The sequence below is a fragment of the Amblyomma americanum genome, chromosome 4 (genome assembly GCF_052857255.1).
Source record: "Amblyomma americanum isolate KBUSLIRL-KWMA chromosome 4, ASM5285725v1, whole genome shotgun sequence".
In the NCBI taxonomy this organism is placed as follows: domain Eukaryota; kingdom Metazoa; phylum Arthropoda; class Arachnida; order Ixodida; family Ixodidae; genus Amblyomma; species Amblyomma americanum.
The window spans coordinates 96,500,922-96,528,706 of NC_135500.1; the positions used below are offsets into that span (position 1 = coordinate 96,500,922).

Here is a 27,785-nt window from a genome sequence, read left to right on the forward strand (position 1 = left end):
ATGAGTGTGAAGCCGGTGATAAAAGTTAATATTGTGCGAACACTGCAGGAAGAAAAGGCAAAGCAACAGCCGCTGCAATATAACCACAGGTTGAACCACGCGAATATTTTAAGACCTTTCGCCAACAATATAGTATTTTTCTTCTCACTGATAAGCTCATTCCATGTGTAGCCTCCGCAAAGCTACAAAAGCTTAGGTTGGCAGAGTACGCGAAAGGGTCTGCTCACAATGAGCACACTTTTCAAAATAGCAAGGACGCAGCAACCAGTGCATCCCAGCGCTCTAGATATGCATGGACCAGCTTATGCGTAGCTATACCACTAATTTCCACATGAGGCACATAAAGAAAGCTAAGAAAAAAAAACTTAGGTCATATAAACACATTCAAAAACTCCATAGGATTCAAGCACACAGCAGCAACAAATTTAAAGATGATATGAAGAGACGAAGAAGCAAGCGCACAAATAACATGCAGGCACACAAAAGATGGGACAAGGCAGCAAACAAGACACAGTTTCTCAGCGTCGCTCCGAGAGGGCCATGACGTCATAACTTGCTGGCATGCTGACCTCGCGTTACTTCCAACCCGGCTTTGGACCCTCATTATGACGGCGGCAACATTAATCTTAAAACAAACGGGCAAGCTAATCAAGAGAACTCGAAGCTGCTTGCCGCCATCGGGCGCAGCAGACTTTGACTATTGCAAGGACTTCCGTTCGCATAGCTGTAAGGAGTTGTGACAAGCATTACCAACGAATTAATCGCAAGAAGCAAAATAAAAAACCCTTAAAATTAACGCGACGGTGATTCTGTTTTCTTTTTATTTATGTGTGCCGCAAGGCGATGTAGGCATCCGTTGTTGTAGCCGGCAATCCATTCTATCGTAAGGTGATGGGACGTGTTATTGTTCAACACAGATGTCTTTTCTGAACAATGTCAGGACGGCGTAAAGACGAACGCACAAAACAGAGCCTGGCTTCGACAGGCAGCACAACCAACGTGCGTTAAATTTGTAAACGTCCACGTCACCCTGCTGTTTGCTGTATATATTTGAGTACTGCCTTCATTGAATGCAGTGTGAGACGAAGCACTTTTGAATACCGTTCCCGTTCTACCGCTACCGTTACCGGCCTTCAGTGGCGCTATACCTGAATGAGGTACTTAAACCGCGACACGCATGCGCTGTCTTCGCCTGCCCCTTCCACATAGAGCAACCAACTCCAGTTAAAGGCGCAACATGCCAACTTCCAGCCTGAAGACAGGTGCCAACATGTCCCTCTAGCAGCGACGCCAAGCACAGGGCGACAAAACAAAACAGTGCTGGAACACTTACGTAGAGCACAGGCGGGGGAGGCGAAGCAGTCGGGCCACTGACGTCACGGGGAACAAGGGAAAGGGTGGGGCAGCTTCTCGCGGGCGCGTCGTCGGTAACGGCCAGCCAGCCGCCTTTTGTCGCCGCAGTGTTTGCGGGTGCAGCAGTAAGCGCAGTGCACGCAACGGCGGCGCATCGCAGCCACACTTGAATACAAGCATGCGCTCAAGCGGGTATAAAAGGGTGCAAGGCAGCGGGAGTGTGGGTGGGCAGAATGGGAGCATCTCTGTCTTCTGTGCAAACGTATGCAACGCAGCCCGCTCAGCCTAACGGCCGAGTGATCCGTATATACATGGGTCTGTTATTCCTGAGCCTGAAATGCTTTGCAAGCCTATACTATAAAGCCACATAAGGCATAGAAAAAAGCACTATCGCTAACATGTAATGGCGAATGTCTTGTTGCAGCGTTTAGAGTTGCTGTCAAAATGTCTAATTCCAAAATCATATTCAATATTTATCTTTCACTCTAAATGAGCTGCACGGAAAAGGGAAATTAAGGGAAAGGAGAGCGTATAGTCCTGCTTCCTACCGGATAGGCCCGAACACGGCCACGGTCCTGAGAGGTTTTATCATTTTAGAACACTCAGGTGATTTCCGCGCAGACGCAAGGCCTTCCATTAACACGCAGCATACTGTCTGGAATGCTCTACATTTTAGTTGTACAATGTAAGCATATTTGATAACAAGATCTGTTTGTTGGTGTTTTTTCTAAGAGGTAACGTTTATCGAAATTGTTAACAATCAAGGCTTGAATAAAAAAAAAGACCTCATGCCTGTTTCCTTCTTGATGAAGGCTTTGCTCGCCATCTCGCAGCCGGTAGTAAGGTGTATGCAAGACGTGAGATGAGATTATGTTGCACCAATTTTCACGTTGCTGCGTCAAGCTGATTGCGGAGAATTTTTGACTCATAACAGATAACCCCGCAACACGTACACAAAAAAGCGAAGAAATTACAAGAAACCGTGCATGTAAAAAAAAAGAACGTTGGTGTTTTCAAGTAACGCGGATACAGTCGACTGTCGATGCTCAGAGCTCAATGAAGATGTATATTTGTTCTGAATTGTGCTTGATATAGGGAAGAGTTCGATTTAACGCAAGTCCACTTATGTTTGCGCCAGTGTATACAGACAGACACCTTGAGAAAAACCAACAGATCAGCTGCAGGAAAAAGGTAGTTCTGAGAATGAACGCACTCATTTATGTTTGGTTGATGCAAATGTGTTTCAGCGCTGTAGCTATCTCTTATTTCTTTATTGGCGAGCCTGCACGACACTGAACCGGAGCTGCTTTGCTCTTCTATGACGATTTTTCTCCCAATTTCTCACAAAAGCGGACAACATAGGACCACTGTACGTTACACCCAGTGCAGAGCTAACACCAAGGTGCTGCAGCTGACCTGACTACAAGCAAAGAAAAGAAGAAAAGGGAGTCTGCAAAACTAGAACAAGGCCATTTCACTCAGCAGAACTGATACCTATTTGCGCAAGCACAAAAGATATGAGGAGAAAAATCTCCTAGTATTCGCGGCTACTGTTACAAGAAACAGGATCTCAGGACCTATACTAGACGTTTTGAAGCATTTCATCCGCTTTAAAAAGTGAAAGACGCTAAACGATACTTTTAGCGGAAGTGAAGAGAGCATGGGCTACGAAGCGACGCTTGCGTCGCATTACAGATGCTCTCTCATGCATACATTGCTTCGCGTGAAAAATGTGACCTTGTTTTCATGCCTCAACAAAATTGGTTCGCACCAAGGTGTGACGTGGTTTCGTGAGGCCGACATACTCTGCTGTGTGGCTGAGCCTGTTTTACGTCTCACTGTTGCAACAGTCAACAAGCAGCTAACAAGTGCTCACTCTACAAATAGCTGCTCGTTAACAAGCAGGAAACTCGTTCACGCACATCCGCTGAACTTCTCATCAGTAAAGTGGTTCACCGTACTGAAAGTCCTAATACGATGGCCGGTAGTTGTCTGCGCTGAATCAGGCACGAGGAAGTCAGAAAGAGACCCTTATCATCCTCTTCCAGTGTTGAAGGACAGTAAATTGAATTTCTGGAAAACAGCTAATGAACACTGACGGAACGTGTAAGGATGGAACGCCCTTTCGTCCTCTACGCCTTCTTATCTCTTTTATAATTTGACTTTTCCCGCCACTATAATCTCAGTGATTGATGAATATCTGCTGATGTCAACCTCACACCTATCGCAAGGACACAGCCGAGGAGCCTGATGCACCTTGCCTAAATTCTCAGCGTGCACAGAACAACCTCAGGCAAGGAAAAACCTGGGGCTTTGCCGGACATGTTCAATTACCTCTCATATGATGCGAATGAGAAGGTGCGATATGCTAACCAGTTCACTCAAAAGCGATCGTGTTCAAACAAGCCATGGCTTTGTATCAAAAGCCTATTCGCTGCAAGGCAGGCAGTGTAATAAAGACTCCGCTAAGTATCGAAATTTTGTCCCAGATCAAAAAAGTTCGCACGTTCGTAGTACCATACCTTCACAAATGATGAAACGCTCAGCTGCGTTAGCCTGTTACCGAAGTTCAGTCGCTACGAGCTCGAATAAAAGTGCTATAGTTCTCAAAGCTGTTGTTAGGGAAAGGGCTTGCATTTCCTGCTCGCACGAAAAGTAGAACACATACTGAACCTCGTTAGTGCGCTGTTCATGGGAACGAACAACACTGGATACAAATACCACACACACATACATTGCGCCCTGTTTGTGTGAGTGGTTTTTGCGTTCAGTGTTGTTCGTTGCCATGAGTAGCACACTAATAAAGTTAGACATGAACCAATTAGCCCCATTTGCAGCTTTACTTAGAACAGATACATCATGGCGCATGTTGTCACTATGTCATGCAGTGGTAATCGCATACCACTTTGCGGCAACGTCAAATATAAGTGCTTCAATTTCGTCACATCCGAGATAACAAAAGCAATCGCGAACAGAGCGGAAGTAGATGTGCGGGACTCACGTCTTGAGCGCGACGAGCGAGTAGAAGGCCTTGGGCATGATGAGGAGCGGCTTGTCCCTGAGCACCGCCTCGACCGTCTCGTCGGCCACGTACTCGGGCCGCAGGAAGCCGAACACGCCCGGCTCGACGCCGGCGAACATTCCCGTGTTGATGAAGAAGGGGCACACGGTGGTGAAGCGGATGCCCGTGTAGCCCTCGGTGGCCATCTCCATGGCCAGCGCCTCCTGGAAGCCCACCGCGGCGAACTTGGAGCCGCAGTAGTCCGTGAGCCGGCACACGCCGCCCAGGCCGGCCAGCGAGGCGATGGACACGATGTGGCCGTGGTTGGCAGACATCATGTCGGGCAGGAACGCCTTCACCACCTGAGAACAGTGTAGAGGAACCAAAAACAGTTGCTAGGGTATGGAACTACCACGCACACGGGCAAAGAACTCTTGTAAAGTGCGTACTGTATACGGGTGTGCGAATAGCCGAAAATATTTTATTACTTCAGCAAATCGAATACCCTTGCATTCCATTCACTGAACTAATAAAATTGAGCATGTTCAAAATTATTCGAAACGAATCACACCCGTTCTCGAGTTCTTGAATAGTTTTCGAATAACTGACACGAAGTTCGAATGCCCTGCAGTTTTTTTCAACGACTGTTCGAAAACAAAGCACACTCCAGCGCCTCACAGCATGCTTCCGCAATAAGTATGTGCGGGAAGTTTGCTCCCGCAGTTAGAAGAGCTTAGCGCCGCCACGCGGTTCCCCAACAGAGTTGAGGAAGGCTTAGCAAACCATGTTTTCATGCCCAATGTCGGAGGCCATGAGTCAACTCTTTCCCCTCTCTACTAAGATTATGCGGCAGTTTGTTCGCTGTCGTCAATAGCAACAAAAGTCAACTTTCCTATATGCGTATGACACGTCGGTCATAGAGTTAATATACTGACTCCTCGCTGCGTGCTCCGGCAGAGACCAGTGTTATGTCTTTGGACAACTACAGCTTTAAATCTATGACTTATAATGCCGCCGTTAGCGTTTCATTGTTTCTCATGGATATTCGTTGTGTAAGAATATTCGCACACTTAGCGAATAAACACTTGCGATTCGTATTCGATTCGGTCTTTAACTGTACTGCTCTTATCCGTTTCGCAAGCAGAGCTAGCCTATATTCGTATTCGAATCAGTTTGGAAAAATTACAAATCACAAGCCCCTAGTGTAGAACTCTTGTGCGGATGGCCAAAACAAGTAAATTGTGTGCTGAACTTCTGTGCGAAGGGCTAAGATCTCCTGTGAGGGTACGAAACACGCGCAGGGAATAGTTTTAAAAAGTAACAAAGTTTGATGCTGGCATGGTCAGGTGAAACTCACTAGTATGTAACTGCTTAATGCTGAACAACAATGCTGCTTGAACAATATTACATGAGCTCTATGAAACGTCGCATTAGCTGGCCAACTTGACCCTTTTAACACAACAATGTGGACATTCAGCAGAGCACAACTGCGTCGAAATAACCCAAGGAGCATGCAAACCGCAGTCGTGAAGAGATACGAGCTGGAACCGAAGCACCAGTGTTAATATCTGGTTTGACAAAAATTTTCTTCACAGCCCTTTTTGACTACTCCTGTAGGTGTTGTGACTTACAGCTGTATTTGCCGATTTGTTTTGTCACGAACTTTGTAACGCCGTCACCGGCGAGCATTAATTTTGTGGATTCCAGGTTTGTGAAGAAAAAGAACACTATGCAAGAGCCTACGCATGTCTCTATGCATGTCTTTATGCATGAAAACAACACTATAACACTATGCAGGCTTCAGTTTGATTATTTTAACCAGTACAGTGATAAGGTGCACAACTCTGTGGCGTCGCGGACTCATACGGGCATGATCTCGGCTCGGCTCACTCAGATTCGCGCCGGCTGACTCCAGTTAACGCTCGCATGGACTCACTCAATCGCGCTCAGCCGGTCTCAGGCGCTTTCATGAGTTTGGTTTCGAATGACCGGAGTTCCTCGTCTTGAGAGAGTCTTGTGCTTGTGCTTATAGAGCAAGAAATGGCAAAGCGCTCCCTGAAGCGTCCTCCTTTCTTGACTTCATGCGTCTCTCACCTGTACTCACGTTTCACAAACAATGGCGCTGAGCTATTATGCTTAGTCGGCAAATTTTCTGGCGATCTGGAGCTTTAGTAGACACAGTGGATGCTAGAGTATTTCAACGGCCAAGTAAAAAAAAATAAGTGACATTTCGCGTATCAGAGTTCACCAACGAAAGCATCGGTGCTATAGGTGACATAAAGAAGCAAGCCTACATATGATGTCCTCGCATGTCACCTTAAAAATGATTTTTGTGGTAAGCTTCTCATTCTCAACCTGATGTGTCACCGAAGCAAGGATATGCAGAGATCAAACGCATTCTGGCGGAGAACACGAATTCACCGATTCGTCATGGTATGTGAGCATGTATAGAGCTGCAACTCGACTACAATTTTTAAAAACATTATCTTCACGCGGTCATCCAAAAAACGCGTATGCTTAAAGAAACCAAGTTATAAATACGTACTCCTGACACAGCACTCAGAGGCTATCATGCTTTAATGAGGAAAGCGAATGCCATTTGTACACTTTTTTTTCTTTCCTTGTGTTTTGGCTTTATTTTTAATGGCGGAAGCCTCTTTCCGTAGGCTTGAAACGGGCTCGTGAGTAGATGAAAAAAGAAACAAGAGTAAAGGTAAAGTGACGACGGTTAGTCAGATATGAATCACATCGGCAGCTATTTGTGCATCGGTGCACCACGTGTAAAACAGGCCCGTGCCGAATGGCGGCGGCGCGATCCGTGCACGGATTAACGAGCCGCTTGCCAAGGGGAAAGCGCCTCGAGTAAGCTGTCGCCTACTCATTCTATTCTTGTGCTGTCTTTTATCTCTGTTTTGCGTCCCTTGCTCGGCCATCATTGCCCCCATATTTCACTCCCTTTCATCACAAAGCATACTCATGACTAGAGTCTCATTCTGTACTCACTTCACCACGGAATCTATATACCATGTTACGGAAAGAAACATTCTGCGCGTATAGCACGAAAAACAAAAGAAAAAGTGAGCTTTATCGCAGCAGTCAAGCGTTTCGGCAACACACAAGACTAGCTGGCGCAACACAACCAATCCGAACAATGCCACGCCGGCATACACCGTAGCCGCGCTGATACTTTTTTTTTTTTGCGTGTGCTGATGCATCTTTTGCACGCCGGGTTATGCTAGCAATCAAGCTCACCGGGACGCACCCCATAGCAAGAGCTTGCATCCTCCAGACAGGATGCCACTAATGCGGGAAGCGTGGAAATGCGTTTTCCTTTTTTTTTTTGTCCGATGCATTGCTTTGCACTACCGCATCACGAGGGCTTTTCAAAGCATCTCCTAGATTTCGCAACTTCGCTGAATCTCTTTATCTGACGATTTGCCATCAGATGCAGTCATCCTTTACGCGTTTAGACCTACCGTGGTGGGATCACTGATACACTCATGCTTTTCAGTTCATGCTTTTCACGAGCTAGAAATCAATATTAGAATAAAGGCCTACGGTACAACCGCGCATCTGACTTCAAAAGCAAAAATTATACTACTATTATACCAACATTTTCCCCGGTTTTATTTGTGAAATGGAATCTATTCCTTCTTATGACCATCATTGCAATTGCATTCCTCTCATACCTTTAATGGCACAAACTCCGAATAAAAACAAAGACACTGTGGTCTTTGAGTCATTTTTACATCTGGTCCTTATTGAAATGCGACCGCAGTTGCTGAGGTCAATCTCGTGACCTTGCGCTCACGGTGCAACCGAACACCACCTTACATGCACTTCAGCCACCACGACGGGTACCTGACGCGTTAATGGTGGTTCATTCAAGGAAAAAAAACTGAAGACACAAGCTTGAGGTCACACTTGCACAGGAGCCGTCACTCTACCGCGCATTACGACAAGTGGCCAGATAGAGGAAAACGGAGGAACATCAGCGCCAGGGTTACCGGCCATTCCGCTTCTTGGAATTCAGCAGTCTTCTGAGATTATCGAGGCGAGATAGCCGCGGGCTGTTTTTATAGCGCAGGATAAAGCTATACATGCCGACCATTTACGCGGGCAGCATTAACGGCCGCGCCAGGGCATTACTGCGAGAAGGTGAGGACACACCGGACACAAACTGCGTGTATAAAGTAACGAAGGGTCTAGACTGACAAGCGACTGAACGCGGTCGTCCTTGCAAGTGGCCAGATGTTCTAATGCTATCGCATCGGCAGCACCCATTGAGAACGTGAAGTGTGCTCTCATGCCGAAAGCTCTAGTCGCCGGAGCCACTGCTCGAAGGAAAATGTGCCTATTTTCATTCACCGCAATGTTCCCGTAATGATGAGAAGGTGGGCGACAATCAGAGGTTATACAGAACAAAAAAAAAAACACCGGTGTTCTTTGTTGTTTTGCTATAAACAGTGAAAGGACAGTAAGGGATCTAAAGAAAGAATGGGCTATGAGGAGTAGTAGTTTCTGATTCTACCCAGGAAACTGACTTTGCTCGCATGTTTGCCATGTCAGTGGGGCAGAAGAGAAAAAGAATTGAGTAAGTCAACTAAATAAATAAGTGAGGCATTCGTTAAAATTTTTAGAGACCTAGAATTTAAATGGATACAGTAATCTGAGTGCTGGTCTGCAAAACTGATTGTGGGCACCTCTCTATAGCAGACCACAATGAATGTATACACCGTATAGGAAAACGCACGCATAGCGTTTGGGAACATGTAAGAAGGAAATGCGATGCTTGCCAATGGTTTGGTTTGGTTTATGTGGGTTTAACGTCCCAAAGCGATATGAGGGACGCCGTAGTAGAGGTCTCCGGAAATTTCGACCACCTGGGGTTCTTTAACGTGCACTGACAACGCACAGTACACGGGCCTCTAGAATTTCGCCTCCATCGAAATTCGACCGCCGCGGCCGGGATCGAGCCCGCGTCTTTCCTGCCAGCAGCCGAGCGCAGTAACCACTCAGCCACCGCGGCGGCTTGCTTATGAACCTTCAGAGCTACGTGAACTTTCACTGTACTTTTCCTAAATCGAGATGCTCATATGCGAGACAGAGATGAAGGCGACGGTCGCTATTTCTAATGGCCAACGTATAAATACACAAAGAAAAAGAAAGCAATAAACAGTCCGTGCTAAGGCATGCTTTCGTTTTTTCTTTAATTGGAGGACTTTCCATATGAAATATGCGAAGGCGGACTTTCTTTAGTGAGCCATCCGATAAGCGCAAATTTCAGCGCTGTTTTACATTTCTTTTTCCTTTGCACTCTGATTAATCATGCGCCACATGTTCCCCCAGTAAGCAGCACTTGCTATTAAGTTTGTGTTAGCGAAAAACACCGGTTCTGCAAACATGCAGTAAAATGAAATGTCGGTGCGGGGATCGGTCATTTTTCCTTGCAAATCCAATGAAGCGGTGTACATTCAGCTGGCGGTTATGCCGGTTCTGAGCAAACAGGGACAGAGTTCTGCTATACTTGTGTGCTCATTTTTTTCTAGCAGCGCAGACTGCACGGCCTCCGACCGGCAGAACAGAGAGAGCGAGAAAAAGATTAAAACCAGCAAAAACAGCGCTCCCCGCGAGCTCAGCCTCCAACAGGTCCACAAAGCGTCGCACGCCTGCTGAAAGGCGGCAGCGTGCGTGACATGCATTAATCAATGAAAGATGAACTGAAGGACGCGAGGCAGCCTATTTACTGGAGAATAATCGCAATGGACGGCTGTGTCCACCAGCTTCCTTGAGCCTTTCTTCTTTCGTTGTGTTGTGCGCATGCGTCAGAATTCTACTAAGAAAGACCTTTTGTTGGGCAAGCTCGTGTTTTGAAAACATCGCAGCGCACGCGAAAGGAACGCGGGAAAGAAGGCACCACAACGTGCCACTTCTAATGGCCCATCTGTGAAATAACTGTTTACGCCGGACACTGATACAAGGTCTCACCGCAGCCCGCAAAAGAAAATATCATTATTTTTCCCAGTCCGTATATCCAATCAAACGGATTCATACACACACAGCACGCGTCCTCCAAGTTAGCCTTACAGTTTTATTCTTATGACTGGCGACTCTGCTAGGTACAGCATAGGTGACCAGCGGCACGCAACCACACTCCTGTCAGTGAGAGGACATATCGCCACACCGGTATTTTTGTTTTGTCATTGTCCTCGCGCAACTCATCTTTTGTACCAGTTTTAACTTGTCCAACATGCTGGTTTTTGGCATATCGACGAACCTCCGCAAACAAACAAAGGAATTCGATAAAAGATGTCACTCACGCACGCTTTAGAAAGTGCCCGTGTGTGTGCGTGTGTATATGTGTGCGCGTCTGTGTGTGTTTAATTAAATGCGTCGTTACCAAATAAAGGTCCGTCTACTCCAATAGCATGCCAAGTGTATCCGGTGCAGAGAATACAACATTAGAACATATCGACTGAATATATTTTTATGTCATACGCGATCCTGCGCATAGACTCTTACTGTTATGGCTGGACTTTTGTTCCAGATAAATTCAGCGGACTGCAGGCAGTCCGGTAAGTTTATTGTAGTAACATAAGTGGAAACAAATTTATTGCATACAGTACTACCGCTATATTTTGAAAGACCGTGGTTTATTTTGGCACTTTTTTTCAATTCGCAGTCCTCTCAGGATGCTTCCTGCCATAGAGCAACGCCAGATTTCAGTTAAGGTCTTCGATTGCAGTCTTCGATATCGTCTCGTACTATCGTGCCAGCACTAAGGCTTCATTACGACAGCTTGGCGATTCTTGAAGTTTGTTCCATCACCGAAGTAGTAAAAGTGCGTGCTCTGCATTTACAGGTCCCATTCTCTTCACGCCTGTGTTATGTGCCACATGGCTCACTGCGTGCATTGTGGCACAGGTGGCTCAACTGTGCACAAGTGGTGCACTGTTCACACCTGCGCCATGACACCTGTCCACCTGTGTGCCATGACATTGGAGGCAGCTGCTTCACAATGTGTACTGTAGCAGAGGGGCGCACTCTTCAAACTGTGCACTGTGGCACAGGTGACACACTGTGTGCAACGTGATTAAAGTGGAAGTACTGTGTGCTAAGTGGCGCACTCCTTTCAGTGTGTGTACTATGCCCCAGGTAAAGAAATTATGCCTACAAGTGGCGCGCTCCTCAAATGAGTGTCAAACTGTGTGCTGTAGCACGGGTTGCGCTCTCTTCATAGTGGCGCAGTCCGTGCACTATGGCACAACTGTGTGCACAAGTTGCGCAGTCTATGCGTACTATCTATACAATCTATGTAACTGTGCGTACTGTGGTACAGATCGCACACGCTGCACACCGTGTACTGTAACACACGTTGCGCCCTATTCAATCTCTATACTGTGGCCCAGGCGTCCAAACCGTGTGCACATGCAATAGTTTGCCCTGTAGAAACTGTGGTCCAGGCAGTACACTATGTGTGCAGTGGCACAGGTGACAAAACTTTGTGTATGTGGCAGTCTTCACGCTATGTATATACTATGGCATGGGCACCAAAAATAAGTGCCCATGCGGCATGGTGTGTACCGTGGTATAGGCGGGACATTATCTGTGCCGTGGCAGACGCGGCGTACTGTTTACTATGTAGCGTGGCACAGGTGTCAAAAATGTGAATACATGTTACATACTTTCCGCGATTGTGTACTGTGCCGCAGGCGGCACGTTGTGTACTGTGGCACAGATGACAAAACTGTGTGTACATGTGACATACTGTACGCCCATTGTGCACTATGGCGCAGGCGGCACAATGTGTACTGTGGCACAGGTGACAAAACTGTGCGTACATGAGGCATACTTTCCGCTCATTGTGTTTTGTAGCACAGGCGACCAAACTGTGTGCACATGTGACATATTCTCCGCGCATTGTGTACTGTACAGCAGGCGGCACAAGGCGTACTGTGGCACGTGGCAAAACTTGTGTATATGTTACATAAAAAGCACAACGCACAACGCGTACTGTGGCACAGGTGACAAAACTTTGTGCACATGTGGTATACTCTCTGTTCACTGGGAACTGTGGCGCAGGCGGCACATTGTGTACTGTAGGTGACAAAACTGTGTGTACATGTGACATACTGTACGCACACTGTGCACTATCATTGTGTACTGTGGTATAAGTGGTGAAACTGTGTGTACATGAAACTTACTTTCCGCTCATTGTGTTTTGTGGCACAGGCAAAAAACTGTGTGCACATGTGACATATTCTCCGCGCATTTTGTAATGTACAGCAGGCGGCACAAAGCATACTGTGACACGTGGCAAAACCTGTGTACATGTTACATACTCTCCGCACAACGCGTACTGTGGTACAGGGGGCAAAACTGTGTGCACAGGTGATATACTCTCTGTTCACTGGGAACTGTGCCGCAGGCGGCACATTGTGTACTGTGGCACAGGCGACAGAAATGTGTGTACATGTGACATACCCTTCGCACATTCTGTACTGTGGCACAGGTGGTAAAACTGTGTGTACATGTGACATACTTCCCGCTCATTGTGCACTGTGGCACCGGCGACAAAACTGTGTGTACATGTGATGTTCACCGCACATTGTGTGCTGCACAGAAGGCGGCAAAACGCGTACTGTGGCACAGGTAGCAAAACTGTGTGCATAAGTGATATACCCTCCGCACATAGAGTACTGTGACGTAGGCGGGACATTTTGTACTATGGCACGAGTGGTAAAACTGTGTGCATGCTGCATACTCTCCGCACATTGCGTGCTGTGCCGCAGGTGGCACAATGTGTGCTGTGGCACATGTGACAAAGCTATTTTACTGTGACATACTCTCGGCACACTGTGTACTATGGCACAGGTGACAAAACTGTGTGCGCAGGTGGGCCACTCTTCACACTCTGTGTACTGGCGTACACCCTTTACAGGCCCACTCTCCCGGCCCACATGTCCATTATGGCTCGGGCCCGTCTGGGTACGTTCTCTTTGGGGAAGCGGGCGGACGCACGCGTTTTCGGTTACAACCTGCTACTATACGCCGGCGAAGTTTACGCCTGAAAAAACTTCTTCATGCAGATATCACTGCAGAGCATTAGCCGGGCAATGACGATCGCTGCCTCGAAGTATGCCACTGCGACTTCTTGCTCTAGCATGTGTGGCCTTAACACCAAAGCGACCACGGAGTGCAGTAATGGCATACCTGCCCCGTAGCGGCCAGAGCGATTACCCAGTCGTCACGGTCTTTTGCAAGCACAAAGGCCTAGACGTACGCAGCGGCCTGGCAACACAGCGCGTGAGGCCAACGCGCGCAAGTGTAGAGGGCACAATGGCTGTCCGGCGTAGCTAACGGTGCCGAAGGAAGTGGGTTGTTGAGCCCACAGGCTGGGCAGCGTTGCGGAAAGCGAAATCGCGCTGACACGGTATGAGATAATTACAAAGGAAGCTTGGGCAGCCTTGTACACCAGGCTGTTCGGGTGAGCGGTCAACGTTAATTAGCCCGATCAGATGAAGTGGTATAGCGCATGCCTTCGCCAGTCAGCCCCGTTTTAGCGAGCCGCTTCTGTGGTTTCGGAAGATAAAATCGTTCCTCTTGGACAGAAATGGACAACCTAATCAAGGCAGTGGAATTACAAATGGCGCCTTGATTTCAAATGCCAAATGGATATAAATTTCCTCCCTGTGTCCAAATTTTATAGGTCAGCATGTCGTTATTGCTTCTTTCGTTTTTCGTTTAAACATTTTTTTTAATTTATAACTGACAGCGAATCGGCGCATCTTATTCTTTCCTCCGCGTTAACTATACCGATTCGCTGCATATTCGTCCTCGCTTTCACTTGCAAGCCGACCGCAAATCGTTGGCTCTGACCCCAGTGCAAGGCCTCGCGAAGGATCGAGACAGCATGCATATTTCATGAAGCGTGTCTGTCGCCAAGATAGAGAGAGAAGCAAAGAAAAAGAGAAACCGTCCGCACTGCCGCACGCTATAACCACCGTAATGAACCGCGCATGAAACGCAGCCGTTTCCGTACATCTACCGCTGGCAACGTTTCAAGCGAAAGCGCCGGAAACGCAAGCAGGGCCGATACGTGCGCGCGAAAACTGTGCCAGACTGCGACGTGCCGGCAATGCCTGCATCTGGAAAGCACTGCACGCAAGGACAGTGTCCCGCCATGGAACGGCCTCGGTGTTGCATAACACGACTGCGCTTGCCAGTCGAGCCGTATAATTAGCGCAACTCGTGCGCTCGAATGAGAAGCGCGGAGCAGATCGTGGGACACCTGGGGAAAACAAAGGCAACTTTCACAACCTTGGCTCGCGCAAATACGAGGAGATAACGACGGGACTTCGCACGTAGCAGCTCATGTGCGCTGTTTACTTCCCAGTTACTAAAAGAGCGACACGGCGTTGTTGTTTTTCTGCGGGTACGCGCGCGAATTCCGCCAACAGCGCGTCTATTTCGATTGCTATGCCATTGTGTACACCGACGCTTTCTCGTACAAAAGTGTTCGCGAGCGTCCATTTCTTCAGCCTCTCTGATAAATGTTAAATACTACATACAGGCAGTTTCACCTAAGAATTTACACGATTTTTAAAAATAGTGTTTTCGAATTTTGAAGAATCATTTTTTCGGCATAGCATTGTCAGCGGTGTAGTACATCAGAAAACAGCTAAGATGTGCAAACTAGCAGGCTTGTTAACTAATATTAAATAGTGAAGTTTTTAACTATCAGTGTTAGGCTCCTGCATTATTGAGGTACACATAGCCCACCATAAGTAATATCCATATCAGTTTTTAGAGTTTCGAAAACGCGGTTACCCTCAGCGCTGTGGCCCAACAAATTTAGTCTGCATCGCGCCAAAATGCATGCGCTTTCTAGAAGTTCGCAGGCAAAGCAACCTCTCCAGTGAACGTGACTCGTCAAAACACCAAAATTTGTTGGGCCACAACGCCAAGAGTAACAGCGCTTCGAAATTCTAAAAACTGATATGCATATTGCTTGCCGTAGGCTACATCGCACTCAATAATTAACGAGCCTAACAGTAATTGTTAAAAACTTAACTATTCAATAATAGGTAACCAGCCTGCTAAAGGAAGATCTTAGCTATTTTCTGCCATACGCCGCTGACAATGCTATGCCCAAAAAAAAATCGGTCTTCTAACTGAAAAAAAAAAAGCCTATTTTAAAAATTGTGTAAAGTCTTAGATGAAATGCCCCGTATAGCCGAGCGCACAATTTCCATGTGGTGCCATGGTGGTATTAGTGTTTACGATGACAGGAGTTGCAATCGCGCGAAAGTCCAGCCAGTCTGCTGCGATTGCCCCGTACTAAGGTCAACATGTGGCTCTTGCCAGCGCAACGCCGACGCGTATGTCCCCTAGACTCATACTCCGCATGATTTCTCGCTACGCGGGACGGGCAAGTACCACAACGCATGTACAGCGAGCGCTGTCCATTCGTGCTGGATAGTTATCATAATAATAATAATAATAATAATAATAATAATAATAATAATAATAATAATAATAATAATAATAATAATAATAATAATAATAATAATAATAATAATAATAATAATTGGTTTTTGGGGAAAGGAAATAGCGCAGTATCTGTCTCATATATCGCTGGACACCTGAACCGCGCCGTATGGGAAGGGATAAGGGAGGAAATGAAAGAAGAAAGGAAGAAAGATGTGCCGTAGTGGAGGGCTCCGGAATAATTTCGACCACCTGGGGATCTTTAACGTGCATTGACATCGCACAGCACACGGGCGCCTGAGCGTTTTTCCTCCATAAAAACGCAGCCGCCGCGGTCGGGCTCGAACCCGGGAACTCCGGATCAGTAGTCGAGCGCCCTAACCACTGAGCCACCTGACTTCGACCTCGCCTTGATGTCATTGAGAGGACTGAGGGAGAGGGAGGGTTACACGAACAGCTTTGTCACGTAAACAATGCCCCCACCGCCGCTGGCAGCATTTAGGTCAGGGCTAGCTCGCAGAGGTTTCCCGAATAGAACACTGAGTAGACGTGATGTACGAGTGGAGCTGTGGGAACACGTATGAAGCAAAGAATTAAGTTTCATCCGCTGTAACTTTATTCGGCCTAAAAACAGCGATGTTTTCATCACTATCGATATAGTCTTTTTTAAACTATACCGTACGGCAAATGTGGCTAGGCAAGCCAGGCAACGGTGGCAACGGCAACGCGTTATCGTACTTGCCGCACGGCTGTCCGACTACGCTAAAACTCTCTAACAACGTTGTTTCACGCATGTCGCGAACATACACAACCTTTTCACGCTTTTTTTTAATGATGTTTGAAACTCGAGGGCCTAACTGTCGCAAGTGGTGGCTTCTGTTCAAGCTCATAATTTTTCACCGCAACGGCACACGGCCAAAGGAAAGAACAAAGAAGAGAATGAGGACGAAACACAGCGCTGTGCTCAAGTAATCAAGTAAATCAAGAATACCAACTAGGCCAAGAACTAACTCTACTGAGACATCTATTCGTTTAATAAATATTATTACACGAATAGATGCCTCAGTAGAGTTAGTTCTTGGCCTAGTTGAATTATTATTAAACGAATAGATGCCTCAGTAGAGTTAGTTCTTGGTCTAGTTGAATTATTATTAAACGAATACATGCCTCAGTAGAGTTAGTTCTTGGCCTAGTTGGTATTCTTGATTTACTTGATTACTTGAGCACAGCGCTGTGTTTCGTCCTCATTCTCTTCTTTGTTCTTTCCTTTGGCCGTGTGCCGTTGCGGTGAAAAATTATGAGCTTGAACAGAAGCCACCACTTGCGACAGTTAGGCCCTCGAGTTTCAAACATCATTAAAAAAAACGTGAAAGGATGGTGTATGTTCGCGACATGCGTGAAACAACGTTGTTAGAGAGTTTTAGCGGAGTCGGACAGCCGCACGGCCAGTACGGTAACGCGTTGCCGTTGCCACCGTTGCCTGGCTTGCCTAGCCACATTTTCCGCACGGTATAGCAGTTGCCGTAGCTGACGTTTTTACCGTACGGCGCGGCTAAAACTCTCTATTACCGGCAGAAAAAATAAGTGTCCCAACGCACAAAGGCCCCAACAAGTTAAGCTCATTGCCGAACTTCACCCGACTTGGTGTATACCCGGAGCTGGTGAAGATAAGTAACTCATTACCAGTATTGATCGGTTTTCAGCCAAGTTGGAAATAAAAAAAAAAGCAAACAGAATGCGGCCGAGCGTAGATGCAACTTGCCTAGTACTATCAGCAAGAAATGAAACGTGAAAAGACAGCTGAACCACGCGTAGCAAGATACGCAGCTCTTAGCCACAGGAAGCTCAATAAGCTCAATACTAGCTCCTATTATTTCGACTAGAGGTGTTATCCAACCTCACTTGTATTTCCACTCCGGGGGCTAATATTTTTTTATGTTGCTACCTCTTGTTAGCGTTGCATTCGTTGCTGACCGTACACCGCACAGCAACAGCGCGTACTCCGAGAGCCGCTGCACGACGGCAAGAGATTAGCATATCCCGTGGATGTAACGTGTGCAGCGCTGCTGCCTCTCCTTGCAAGCGCAGCTCTCCCGCCATTAGACGCACTGCCGGCCTTGCGTGAAGGCACCCGCATGAGCGCCTGCCAGTACACGCATGCGCCGGTCGGCATGCAGACAAAACACCGGACGTGGCACGTGCAACGCCCTCGCCCGGCCCGCCGTCGGTGTACTGTCATCTCTGTGCTATACTGTCGCGACCATCGGCAGCGTCCGCTTGCCGGATGCGGCAGATCGGTTCGCTCTGCGGGTGATATCTCGTGTTTCGGAGGTGACATTGGCTAGAGGGGGCGTATATATGATGGCCGGCCTGTCTCTAAGCGGTGGAAATGGGCCCTCTTCTGACTCCCATACATAAGGACAACTATCGCCCGAACGTTTCATGATCGCGTAGTAGGCGCTGCAGCTTCACGAACAATAAATGAATGTCGTTTGGTCGAAGTACGCATCGCTTACTATGAAGTGCGCATTCTATAAACGGCATAAAATGTTCGACTTAACTGCGCATTGTGCGAAAGGTCAGTGCATTTTTGTTCGTACACTTGGCGTCATCGACGTGAAAGGAAGATGGATGTTTAGCTGCGTGCGGGTTTAAATGCGCACTCAAAGCGGAGTCGTCCGCTAATACGACACCCGTAGACATAGCATTCCTTTGGCATACAAAAAAAAAATTCTTCGCCAAACACTGCCTCAGTTTTCGACTTTAGAGCGCTAGCTACGGGAGCCTGTGGTTTTTACATCAGTATCCTCGGGAAACGTGGAGAAGACCAAATCCAAACATCCGCAGATATTTCCTTTCCGGAAACATCCCTTCTAAGATACAAGAAGCGCCATCTACCGCATGAATTTTGAACTAATATTTCGATTTACAGATACTTTCGCTATATCCGGTTTATTTCTTCGTTACGTCGGTTAATAAGTTTTACAGACGGGTGCATCATAACAAGACAAATCGTTTGACATCATCCAAAACTTCCGGCGACAAACGGTTCTACTGTAATCGCCGTGTGAAGGTCCTCGGAATGTACGATTGGGGAGCGGAAAGGTCGTCGGTGCGAATCCCACACATATTTTGGGCTCTACCTCAATTAGCAGTTTTACCCTCAGGAACATTCCCAGTAACTTGACACCACTTCGAACACTCTGCGCCAAACGGGTGGCCCCTAAATTTAACGGATCCAGTATATAACGGATCGAAAGTATAGGTATAACAACTGAGGCCCTACACGCTCACTGTTGCTATGTGATATAGTGTGGTCACGTGGTCCCTGTTTTGGTCCCGTAAGTAGTAAGAGCTAACACTCATAAAAAAAAGAACATTAAACCGGAGGGCCAAGTACCAACGGAGCCATTGACTGAATGCATCAACCACGACAAGAACCCTTGAATTCAATAAACGCTTATTCCTCCTCCAAAGGGCCATTACTGCGTTGTAAGAGTGCTCACGAACCTTCACCGTTTATCAAAGTATTTTTCTCTGCATGGTAGAAAAGCGGGCAAAGGGTTGTTTCTGGTAGTAAGGATTTCGAATAACATTCCGCGGCCACAGGGTCACAGGCCCTGAATAAATCGCGCAGGCTGGACATCGCCTTACGGATGAGATTACAATAACATGGCCCCATTATCACCACGCGCAATATGCGCGTGCCGAGGACGAGGCCGCCGCGGCCACCAAGGGCGGGCGCCCGTCCTTGCTATACAGAGTTTGACCAGACGCCTATTGCCGGCGCTCTGGTGGCGCCCGAAGCGTCGCATTCGTATTCAACAGAGCGGGTCCTTAGCTCAGCCGAGAGACTAGTCCGCAACGCACGGGCACGTGTTCACATGTTGCAACACGTTCCCGCCGCTCGTCACGGTCGGTGAGCACAGGCGCGCTCAAAGGCTACCTACCGGCCAAGTGAGCAAGCAGCCTTTCAGTGAAAGCAAAAAATAAAACCTGCAGCCAAACAAGCTGTCATATTCCCCGACGAGGACGTGAAGGTACCGCGTTAATTTCGTCCTCTTCCTTTTCCTTCGTTTTTCTCTGTACATGTAGAGGGAAACTGCTGGCAGGAAAAGGTAACATAGCCGTATCACTCCATCACTGAACGATTCCGACCTGTCTAACGGCGAATATCATCCTCGATCACGCCGCTTCCACGTGCGGAAAATTTTTAACGTTTTCCTAGCCAAGGTATATTAATAGTGGCCAAAGAGGATATGCTAATACCAATACCGGAGCGGTACTTACTAATTTGCTTTGAGCATGCGCAGCACAGTATACGCATCAATCGTTGACGTTTGCGGCGACTCGAGCGCCAATAACCACAAGCCTGCTCTGACGTGGCCGTATTCATTTGCATCGCCTGTACAAGTGCATGCGACGGAAATGCCACTGGCATATATATGCGTTCCTGACCATCTCATCCCATTACACGATGCGCGCCAGCCGTCTGTTATTTTCACCGTCAAAAATGTTAGCATGGTTCTCAGGAGACAACCCATAATTGAAAGAGAAAAAATAATAGCTACTAACCCTTGTCACGGCAGCCTGGCTACTTTTGGCAGAGATGGTGCAAACGCAGCTCGTTAAGCACCATCGGACGCGTTTAATCTTCGTCAACTAAATTTTAGAAAATAATTTTTCAGTTCGCGTTTTTTCTTTTGGCCCGTAGGTGAACGAAATGCCGCAACACCGAGATGTAAGCCGATAAATAACTCTGCACGCTAGGAAAGCGGGAAACGCTAGCGGGCCTTTTCCCGTGGTGGCCATGCTTTAGCCAGTCGCTTGCCGAGGAGGGGGGGGGGGGGGGGGGGGTGAGACAGCTTGTCACCATCGCAACGACCGCGCGCGCAACAGCTGAGGCGTACAAAGCAAACGCAGGCAAGCACGGCCAGGCTTCCAAGAATCAGACTCGACACGCACGCACGCATGCACGCATGCAGTGAGCGGCCATGACTGATGTGCTTCAGAGCGAACAGAGTGTCGGAGAGGCAGCCATAAGCTGGCCGGTGCCTATGGATCATTCATAAGATGGATATTGCCTCCCAGTTATCCAGGACGGTCAGGAAGATGATTGATGCGGGCGTTAATCTTCACATGGCGCATGTTTTATTTACGTTGTGCATGGTTCTCAAACCATGATTTACACAACATCGCATGTCAGCAGGGCGACGCAGACAGGAAATTAACAATCGTCTCCGGGCCGCGTCGGTAATACGTTATGTAAAAGGACTGAGCCTGGGATACCACGACGCCCCATGCGAGAACAGTCGCATACAGCGTCGGCCGAGTAGAGTACCAGGCGAAGTGGCCCATATAGATCTTCCAGGAATCCTGGACTGTGGAAGAAAATTTCGGGGAATGTTGTGCGATGTTGCTGTGCAAGACCTTCTTATCTGTCTTCATTGAAAAGGCTAGGAAATAATAAAATCCCATGAAATTTTTCTTGCACCTAAGGATATCGGGAACCGTCGTGTGCTTCACTGGAAGCCTTGTTTCCTGGTGTTAAACCATACGTTCATTTTTTTCTTCTTCTCAGCGTGGTATTCATCACACAGTGAAAAAGATGCGGCGAGCATGCGCTGTAAGCAAAGCAACCAGCAGACTTATCTGGTTTGCCAGCATTAAACGCGTAGGCACGATTGTAAACCGACGAACGGCGACAAGGAAGATAGGGGGGGGGGGGGGGGGATCAAGAGCGAGTTATAATGTTGTTTTCACTCAGTTTGGTCGCGCATTTCAACGCAATGGTCACTCCTTTCGCTAAAGAGGGTTCGAGAGGGAACAGCACAGTCGCGTGCCCAAATTAAGGCGCCAGCATGTGTTCTCAGAAAGTGTTAATCAAAGCATGCGGTGCATTTATAGTACCAAGTAAGAAGAAAATGCTTGTTCTTAAACGTAAGGACAACGACCATGATGGGGATGGTGAGTGCACAATAGATATACGCATGGCATATGCCGTCTTCCGTGTGATTTCTATAGGCACTTAATGCCTGCTGTCATCCTGGTTGCCAAACAGGTTGTTTCGCTTTGTTTTTAGTTACAGCTCAAGTTCTTTTGATGCGGCGAAACCTCGTTCAATACGCGAACGTGTGACAAGGCTCGTCTGCGGCAACAGCGGCCAGACACGAAATAATCGACTAGCAATCATGTCTGTAACTTCCGCTAAGCGGTTTCGTCGCCGTGGAGGCGCAGGGCAGAAAGCAGAAACAGAAAGTAAAGAGAAGACGTGGAGCGGGGCCAGTTTCCACATCAGACAAAACAGCGGCAAGCCGCGCTTCTTCTAACCGCCTTTGGCGATCCGACAAAACGAAGAATAGAACGCGGATGCGCGCACACTGTGATGGGGAAATTTTTTCCCCCGCTATCTAAAGCTTGGAAGCGCTCCGGAAATGCGGTATATAAATGCGCGTTAGGTTTCGTAACAGGCAGCCCTATCGTGCGCGTTTCGTATGGAGGAAGCGACAGACGCACCCCAGTCAGGTTTGCCAAAGAAAAATAAACAAAAAAAACAACTCCACATATCCCGATAAGGGACGTGCTTCAGGAAGCGATCGCCAAACTTTTTGTTTCACTTTACGTTGAAGTCGAACCCGAAACTAGCACAACGAGAAAACTGCTTTACTTACTCCGACACGCCTTTGCTTTATCTAGCGATACGCGCGTTTTCCGTATTCGGGTCACTTAGATCCGCAGACAAATGTTGACTAGCCGCTTCAGGGCTCGGTTCAAACTCCTGTGAAAATGTACCAACGATAGTAGGTACAAACTCGGGAACATTGTACGTGTTCCACGATGAAGGGTTTGTATACCATGCGCTTTACTCTTAGTTTATAGTGTGAGTTTACAGGCTTACACGTAGTATGTATAAGGCCATAAATAATTATACAGCGATATAACTTGAGCCTTTACACAACCAGTGTCGTTTAGCCGAAACTCTTTCACCTCAGCATAATCTCCTGTCGCACCGCCAATAAACTGCAAGAAAACCCGCGAAAACTTGCGGCCCCTGCCAACACCTCCACAAGACACTATGGCCAGTGCAGCTTTGTACCTGCAGGTTTCACTTCACCTTGGTGGACATCCAGCTGTCTGGCTAAAGTGTTGGAAGACGTAGACCGGAACTCTCAAAATTTTGTAAAAAGCGGCTCAGCAAAGATGACTACAGCTGGCAAAAAAAAAATCAGTTTTCGGATATAGTGTGCACGAATGAAGTTACGACCAAGCGCTAACTTGGAGCCAGCGGCAGCCAGACTCGGAGGCGGACCCCGGTCTCTAAGGACGTTTCGACGCGGAAACCAAACAGAGCAGATGGCAAACTGTTACGATACAGAGTTCTAAGTAGAGCGCCACAGAAAATGATCTATAGACTTCTTATATATTCTATTGCCTTCCTGTAGATATTTCCTTCTGTCTGTTCATAGTCTATAGACTGTCATAGAAAAAATTCCACTAAAAGTGTATGGCCATAAACCTAAAGATTGTCTATAGACTGCCTAAGTGATTTGCTTTGCCTATTGACTAGTTTATAGGATTTATCTGTAGAAGTTCTACAGACTTTATACACAAAAGTCTGTGGACATTCTTTAGACTATGTAAAGAATTTTTTGTAAGGGGCAGGCAGTGACAACTGAATTTACTCTACGCTTTCAGCTCTCGTATACACGCATGGAACCGGGGAAGCTTGATAGCGAGACTCTCAAATATTTGCCAGACGTGCTTACCCGTCGTGGCAGTTTGCGGAAGCTCAGGTGGGCGGCGCGCGAACGCTAACCCACGCGAGACCTACCGCACGCGTTACGCGCGCACGCACGACCACATGGCGCGATCATGCGATGAGGACGCTCTCGTGTTACAAACTACGTCTTTATATGCGAGCGCGTCTCGAACAAACCGAGGAAGGAGATAAGGTTGATCTATAGGTGCATAAGAGCAACGGATGGGCGTGGTCACTACTTCAAGCTGCTTCTCTTGCGGTGGAGTGAGAATAAGAGAGAAGAGAACCGAAGATTTACAAAAAATTGGTAGGGTCTTGAACGCAGTCAAACCGAGTCTGCGTGCGAAAGCATGTGTTCATTCTTCCGCTCTTCTTTCTGGAATCTGCATGCGCACGCAACCGCGTTTCTCGCTCTTCATCTTCTCCACACTCGCGCTCCACTCGGCGCCAGCTCGTGCGACTCCCTCCTCCCATTGGCTACAGCTGGCGCGACGCTCCCCCGAACTAACCCGAGCTTCACCCGCCGCGGTGGCTCAGTGGTTAGGGCGCCCGACTACTGATCAGGAGTTCCCGGGTTCGAACCCGACCGCGGCGGCTGCGTTTTTATGGAGGAAAAACGCTAAGGCGCCCGTGTGCTGTGCGATGTCAGTGCACGTTAAAGATCCCCAGGTGGTCGAACTTATTCCGGAGCCCTCCACTACGCCACCTCCTTATTCCTTTCTTCTTTCACTCCCTCCCTTGTCCCTTCCCTTACGGCGCGGTTCAGGTGTCCAACGATATATGAGACAGATACTGCGCCATTTCCTTTCCCCCCAAAAAAAACCAATTATTATCCTCCCATTGGCCGCAGCTTGCGTGACGCTCCGAACTAACCCGAGCTTACCCGAGTTACTCCGAGGCTCCACACAAAATTCTTCGTTGCTTCGGTTTGACCCCGTTAACTAGTGATCGCAAGGCGCTTGCATGTCGTTTCCTATACTTTAGATTAGCACGACTGTCCCGACAGTCTGGCTTCGACGACAACGTTGCGAGAATGCGTTGCACACGCAAGGAGAGACGAAGTGCGATGGTGCGGATGAGGGTGCTCAGTAAGGGTATATTGTCACTCGGTAGTGACTAAACAAAGGCAGGTGAGCAGCTTCTTTTCCCCGAAAGAATTTTTGAACAACATGGGCCAGAGAAAGGATGCTATTCATCTTTCACCTTGCTTTTGAGAAGCCTGCCTTTAGTCCTTCCCGCAATATCGTTAAAAGGAATCTGAAGTCCCAAAGAAACCCTGTAGATTACGGGACACGCCGCAGTACTAGAGGACTCCGGGTCAATTTCTCCCACCTAAGGTTCGTTCACTCACGCAGGCATCGAAATGCCGGTATGCAGGAACGTCTTCGCATTTCGGCTTTAGAAATCAAGAGACGTTTGCAGAAGGGAGCGGAAATAGCCTTGACGATTGTTGTCGACATCTCCGCCGAATTCTTCGGTGAATTTACTGAATAAGAACACTTCCCGAAGCGACGCAATTTCAGCTTAGCGACGTATAGCTCGGGTGGCGAAAGCGCTCGCTCTCATCTCTTTGCGTAAAAAGTATACGGTCATAAGTAACGAGGCACAGGCTTTCGTTCTGTAAAAATGTCCGCCCACTCCAGCCCACAGGTGTTTGCACGAGATAGTTCCGGCTCATAAAGGTGCCAGCGCGTAGTGCTCTCTCCAAGAAATCCCAAGATATACGCTCCTCAACTCCCAAGAAATCACAAAAGCTAAATAATACGCCGAAGCGAAAGCAGCGTCGGCGCCCTCGGCTTCGGCCTTCGAGCAGCTCAACGGCGTCGTGAGAGCGGGGGCCGCCACTATAGCCGTCGAGCAGTCGGAGGCCGCCGGCGCCGCTCGGGTGACAGCCAAACTCAAAGCCCAAGAGAGCAACGAAGCCAACGCGAGCCAGGACAGCGAGTCACAGTGACGCCCCTTCTGACTCACCCGCCTTTGGCAGCTGAAAGGCGATGCAGATTTCCATTTTTCCTTCTTCATGTGCTAGGGGCAACCAAAGGGTCCATTGCAACATAAAAAAAAATGGTTCGTGAAAAGAGGAAGCAGGAAAGTGGAGGACGCAACAGTTGGGTTCTTCCTGCACTTAAATCGCCATTATTTTTTTCTCAGTTTTTGATTTTTAAACCACGCGTGGCTGCTTCCGATCTAGTGCCGTTCTTGTGCCCTGCCACCTCAACCGTAGGAACTGGTGACGAAAGGCGAAAGGCGTTAAAAGTGAGTCGCATTTTGGCGCATTAGTCGCGCCACCGTAAGCCTCGTGCACAGTTTACGCCACGCACAGGAGAAGAGGAGGTTGGATAAGAAGTTCCATGAAGAGCTAGAAGAGTAGCACTTTCCTCTGACTCTGGGTGCACACTTCAAGTGTGCCCTTGAGCATGGGGCAACAAATGCGATAAAGGAAAAGGCGGAAAAAATAAATGGAGCTCGGCAGCGATCTGCTATGTACACGTGGTCAAGAGGCGAGAGTCTATGGCACGGGCAGTAGGTATAATGTCCTCGGCGAGTATCTGAATGTTCATGACGAACCAGCAACGCACGGCTTACGGTTTTCTTAAATGCTGTGCTATGGATTGTGTCTATTCGTAAAGCTTCTTGAACGTAAGATGAGTACCAAGATTGGTGGGCGCCCATGCGCTTGACAGTCGCGACGAAGAACAAGATAATGTCGAAGATGCCGACCTAGACGCGAGTTAATGTCATGTTTGAAAACATTTTTATAATTTGTCACTCTATCTTCGCGCTGATACCAAGCGGGCAAAGGATCGGACTAACGTAGTACGGCTAAAAGCACGAAGATTACAGGGACCAAAGACTCAAAGAAGTTTTCCACAAAGCACACTACCTGTGCGCGGCTTTCAATTAATTTCTAGTCTTCACCCTTTCTTCTGGGTTCATACCACATCGTTTTTTTTTTCTACTCCGTTCATACCGCCCGTCGCGCCATCTGGAGGATACCATAGGTTGTGGAGGCGTGGCTCCACTTCATCCAATCCCAACCGTGGTTTGGTCCAGTCTCAATCCGAAAACATCAACCCTCTGTCCCACTACACTCTCTCGATAAAAAGAAAGTGGCAGCGTTATTGCGGAGGTCACAGCTGGCGTCCTCTAATAAGAGGCCGAATTCTCAAAGGAATTTCGCAGATAACAGATGTCTGCGGCTTGGTCGATTTCTACCCCAGTCTAATGAACAAAATCTATCCGGACCTGTACAACGCAGAATGCCTGTTTTGCGGCGGAAAGGCAAACCTATGTCACATGATCTGGGCATTACAACACACCATAGCCAGAAAGGCAGTTTGGTGATACATTATTAGGGCAACACCATCTAGCCATTACATGAGTGGACAGTCCGACGACTGGGCAGTGGCTGGACGCGCTGTCCGGCTCGGACATCCAGCACCAATAAGGAATGGTAGAGCGGGCCCGAGTTGCGACGATTATGTGTTCAATAAAGTTTTGTTCATTCATTCATCCGTGACAGGTCGATCATGTGAATCCATTGCACTACAGCCAAGTCATCTGCCTCGTTCTAATTTTCGAACCGTTCTGAGCAGTTCTGAGATATCGGCCACTTACACGTTTGAACGGTCGAATCCACGCCTTCCACAACATTGCCTGCAGCATTGTAGAAAGTAGTCCAGATACGCCTCCATTAATGTTTCAGCACGGCCGATCGTATAAGCAAGGTTCTCCGGTGTCTCGGCTAACTTATTTGGTCAGCGTGTCGCACACGGACCGAAGTTAAGCATATATGCGAGGCCAAAAAAATACGACCTACACTAAGGTCCCATTATATTCTCACACATTACCGAGCGTTGATTAGAGGGATTTTATTTTCCGCATTTATGTTTACATGTGCCACTGGTGAGTTCAAGAATGAATTCGCACATAAAACATACGGCTTCCCCACGTACGTGTGACGAGTTCATGATGCAGTTAACTTTCTCAGTCCTGCCTCAAAGGAGCTCGAACTTTTCAGTTTCGTCAGTCTGGTTTGTACGGGACCGACAATGATGAGGATAGTGGTGGTGGCGGACGCCTATAGCACCGCTTCTCAGTATACAACAACGTAGCTCGAGTCTCCATTCAAACACGCAGCTGTTGCCCCTGCCTAGACAGTTACCTACATATGCTTGCCGC

General features: G+C 47.8%; 1 protein-coding gene and 1 non-coding gene across 3 annotated transcripts in view; one reads left to right on the forward strand and one right to left on the reverse strand.

Annotated features, from left to right (window-relative positions):
- Positions 1-27,785, reverse strand: part of LOC144128145 (epidermal retinol dehydrogenase 2) — a 76,608-nt gene that overhangs the window by 21,199 nt on the left and 27,624 nt on the right. For both annotated transcript variants that reach the window (XM_077661243.1, XM_077661244.1), the window contains exon 2: positions 4,355-4,716. In XM_077661243.1, coding sequence (XP_077517369.1) covers positions 4,355-4,716 — 362 coding nt within the window. The remainder of the gene's footprint in view (positions 1-4,354; positions 4,717-27,785) is intronic.
- TRNAS-ACU (transfer RNA serine (anticodon ACU)) lies at positions 24,126-24,197 on the forward strand. Its single transcript has one exon. It is a non-coding gene; the product is annotated as a tRNA-Ser (tRNA).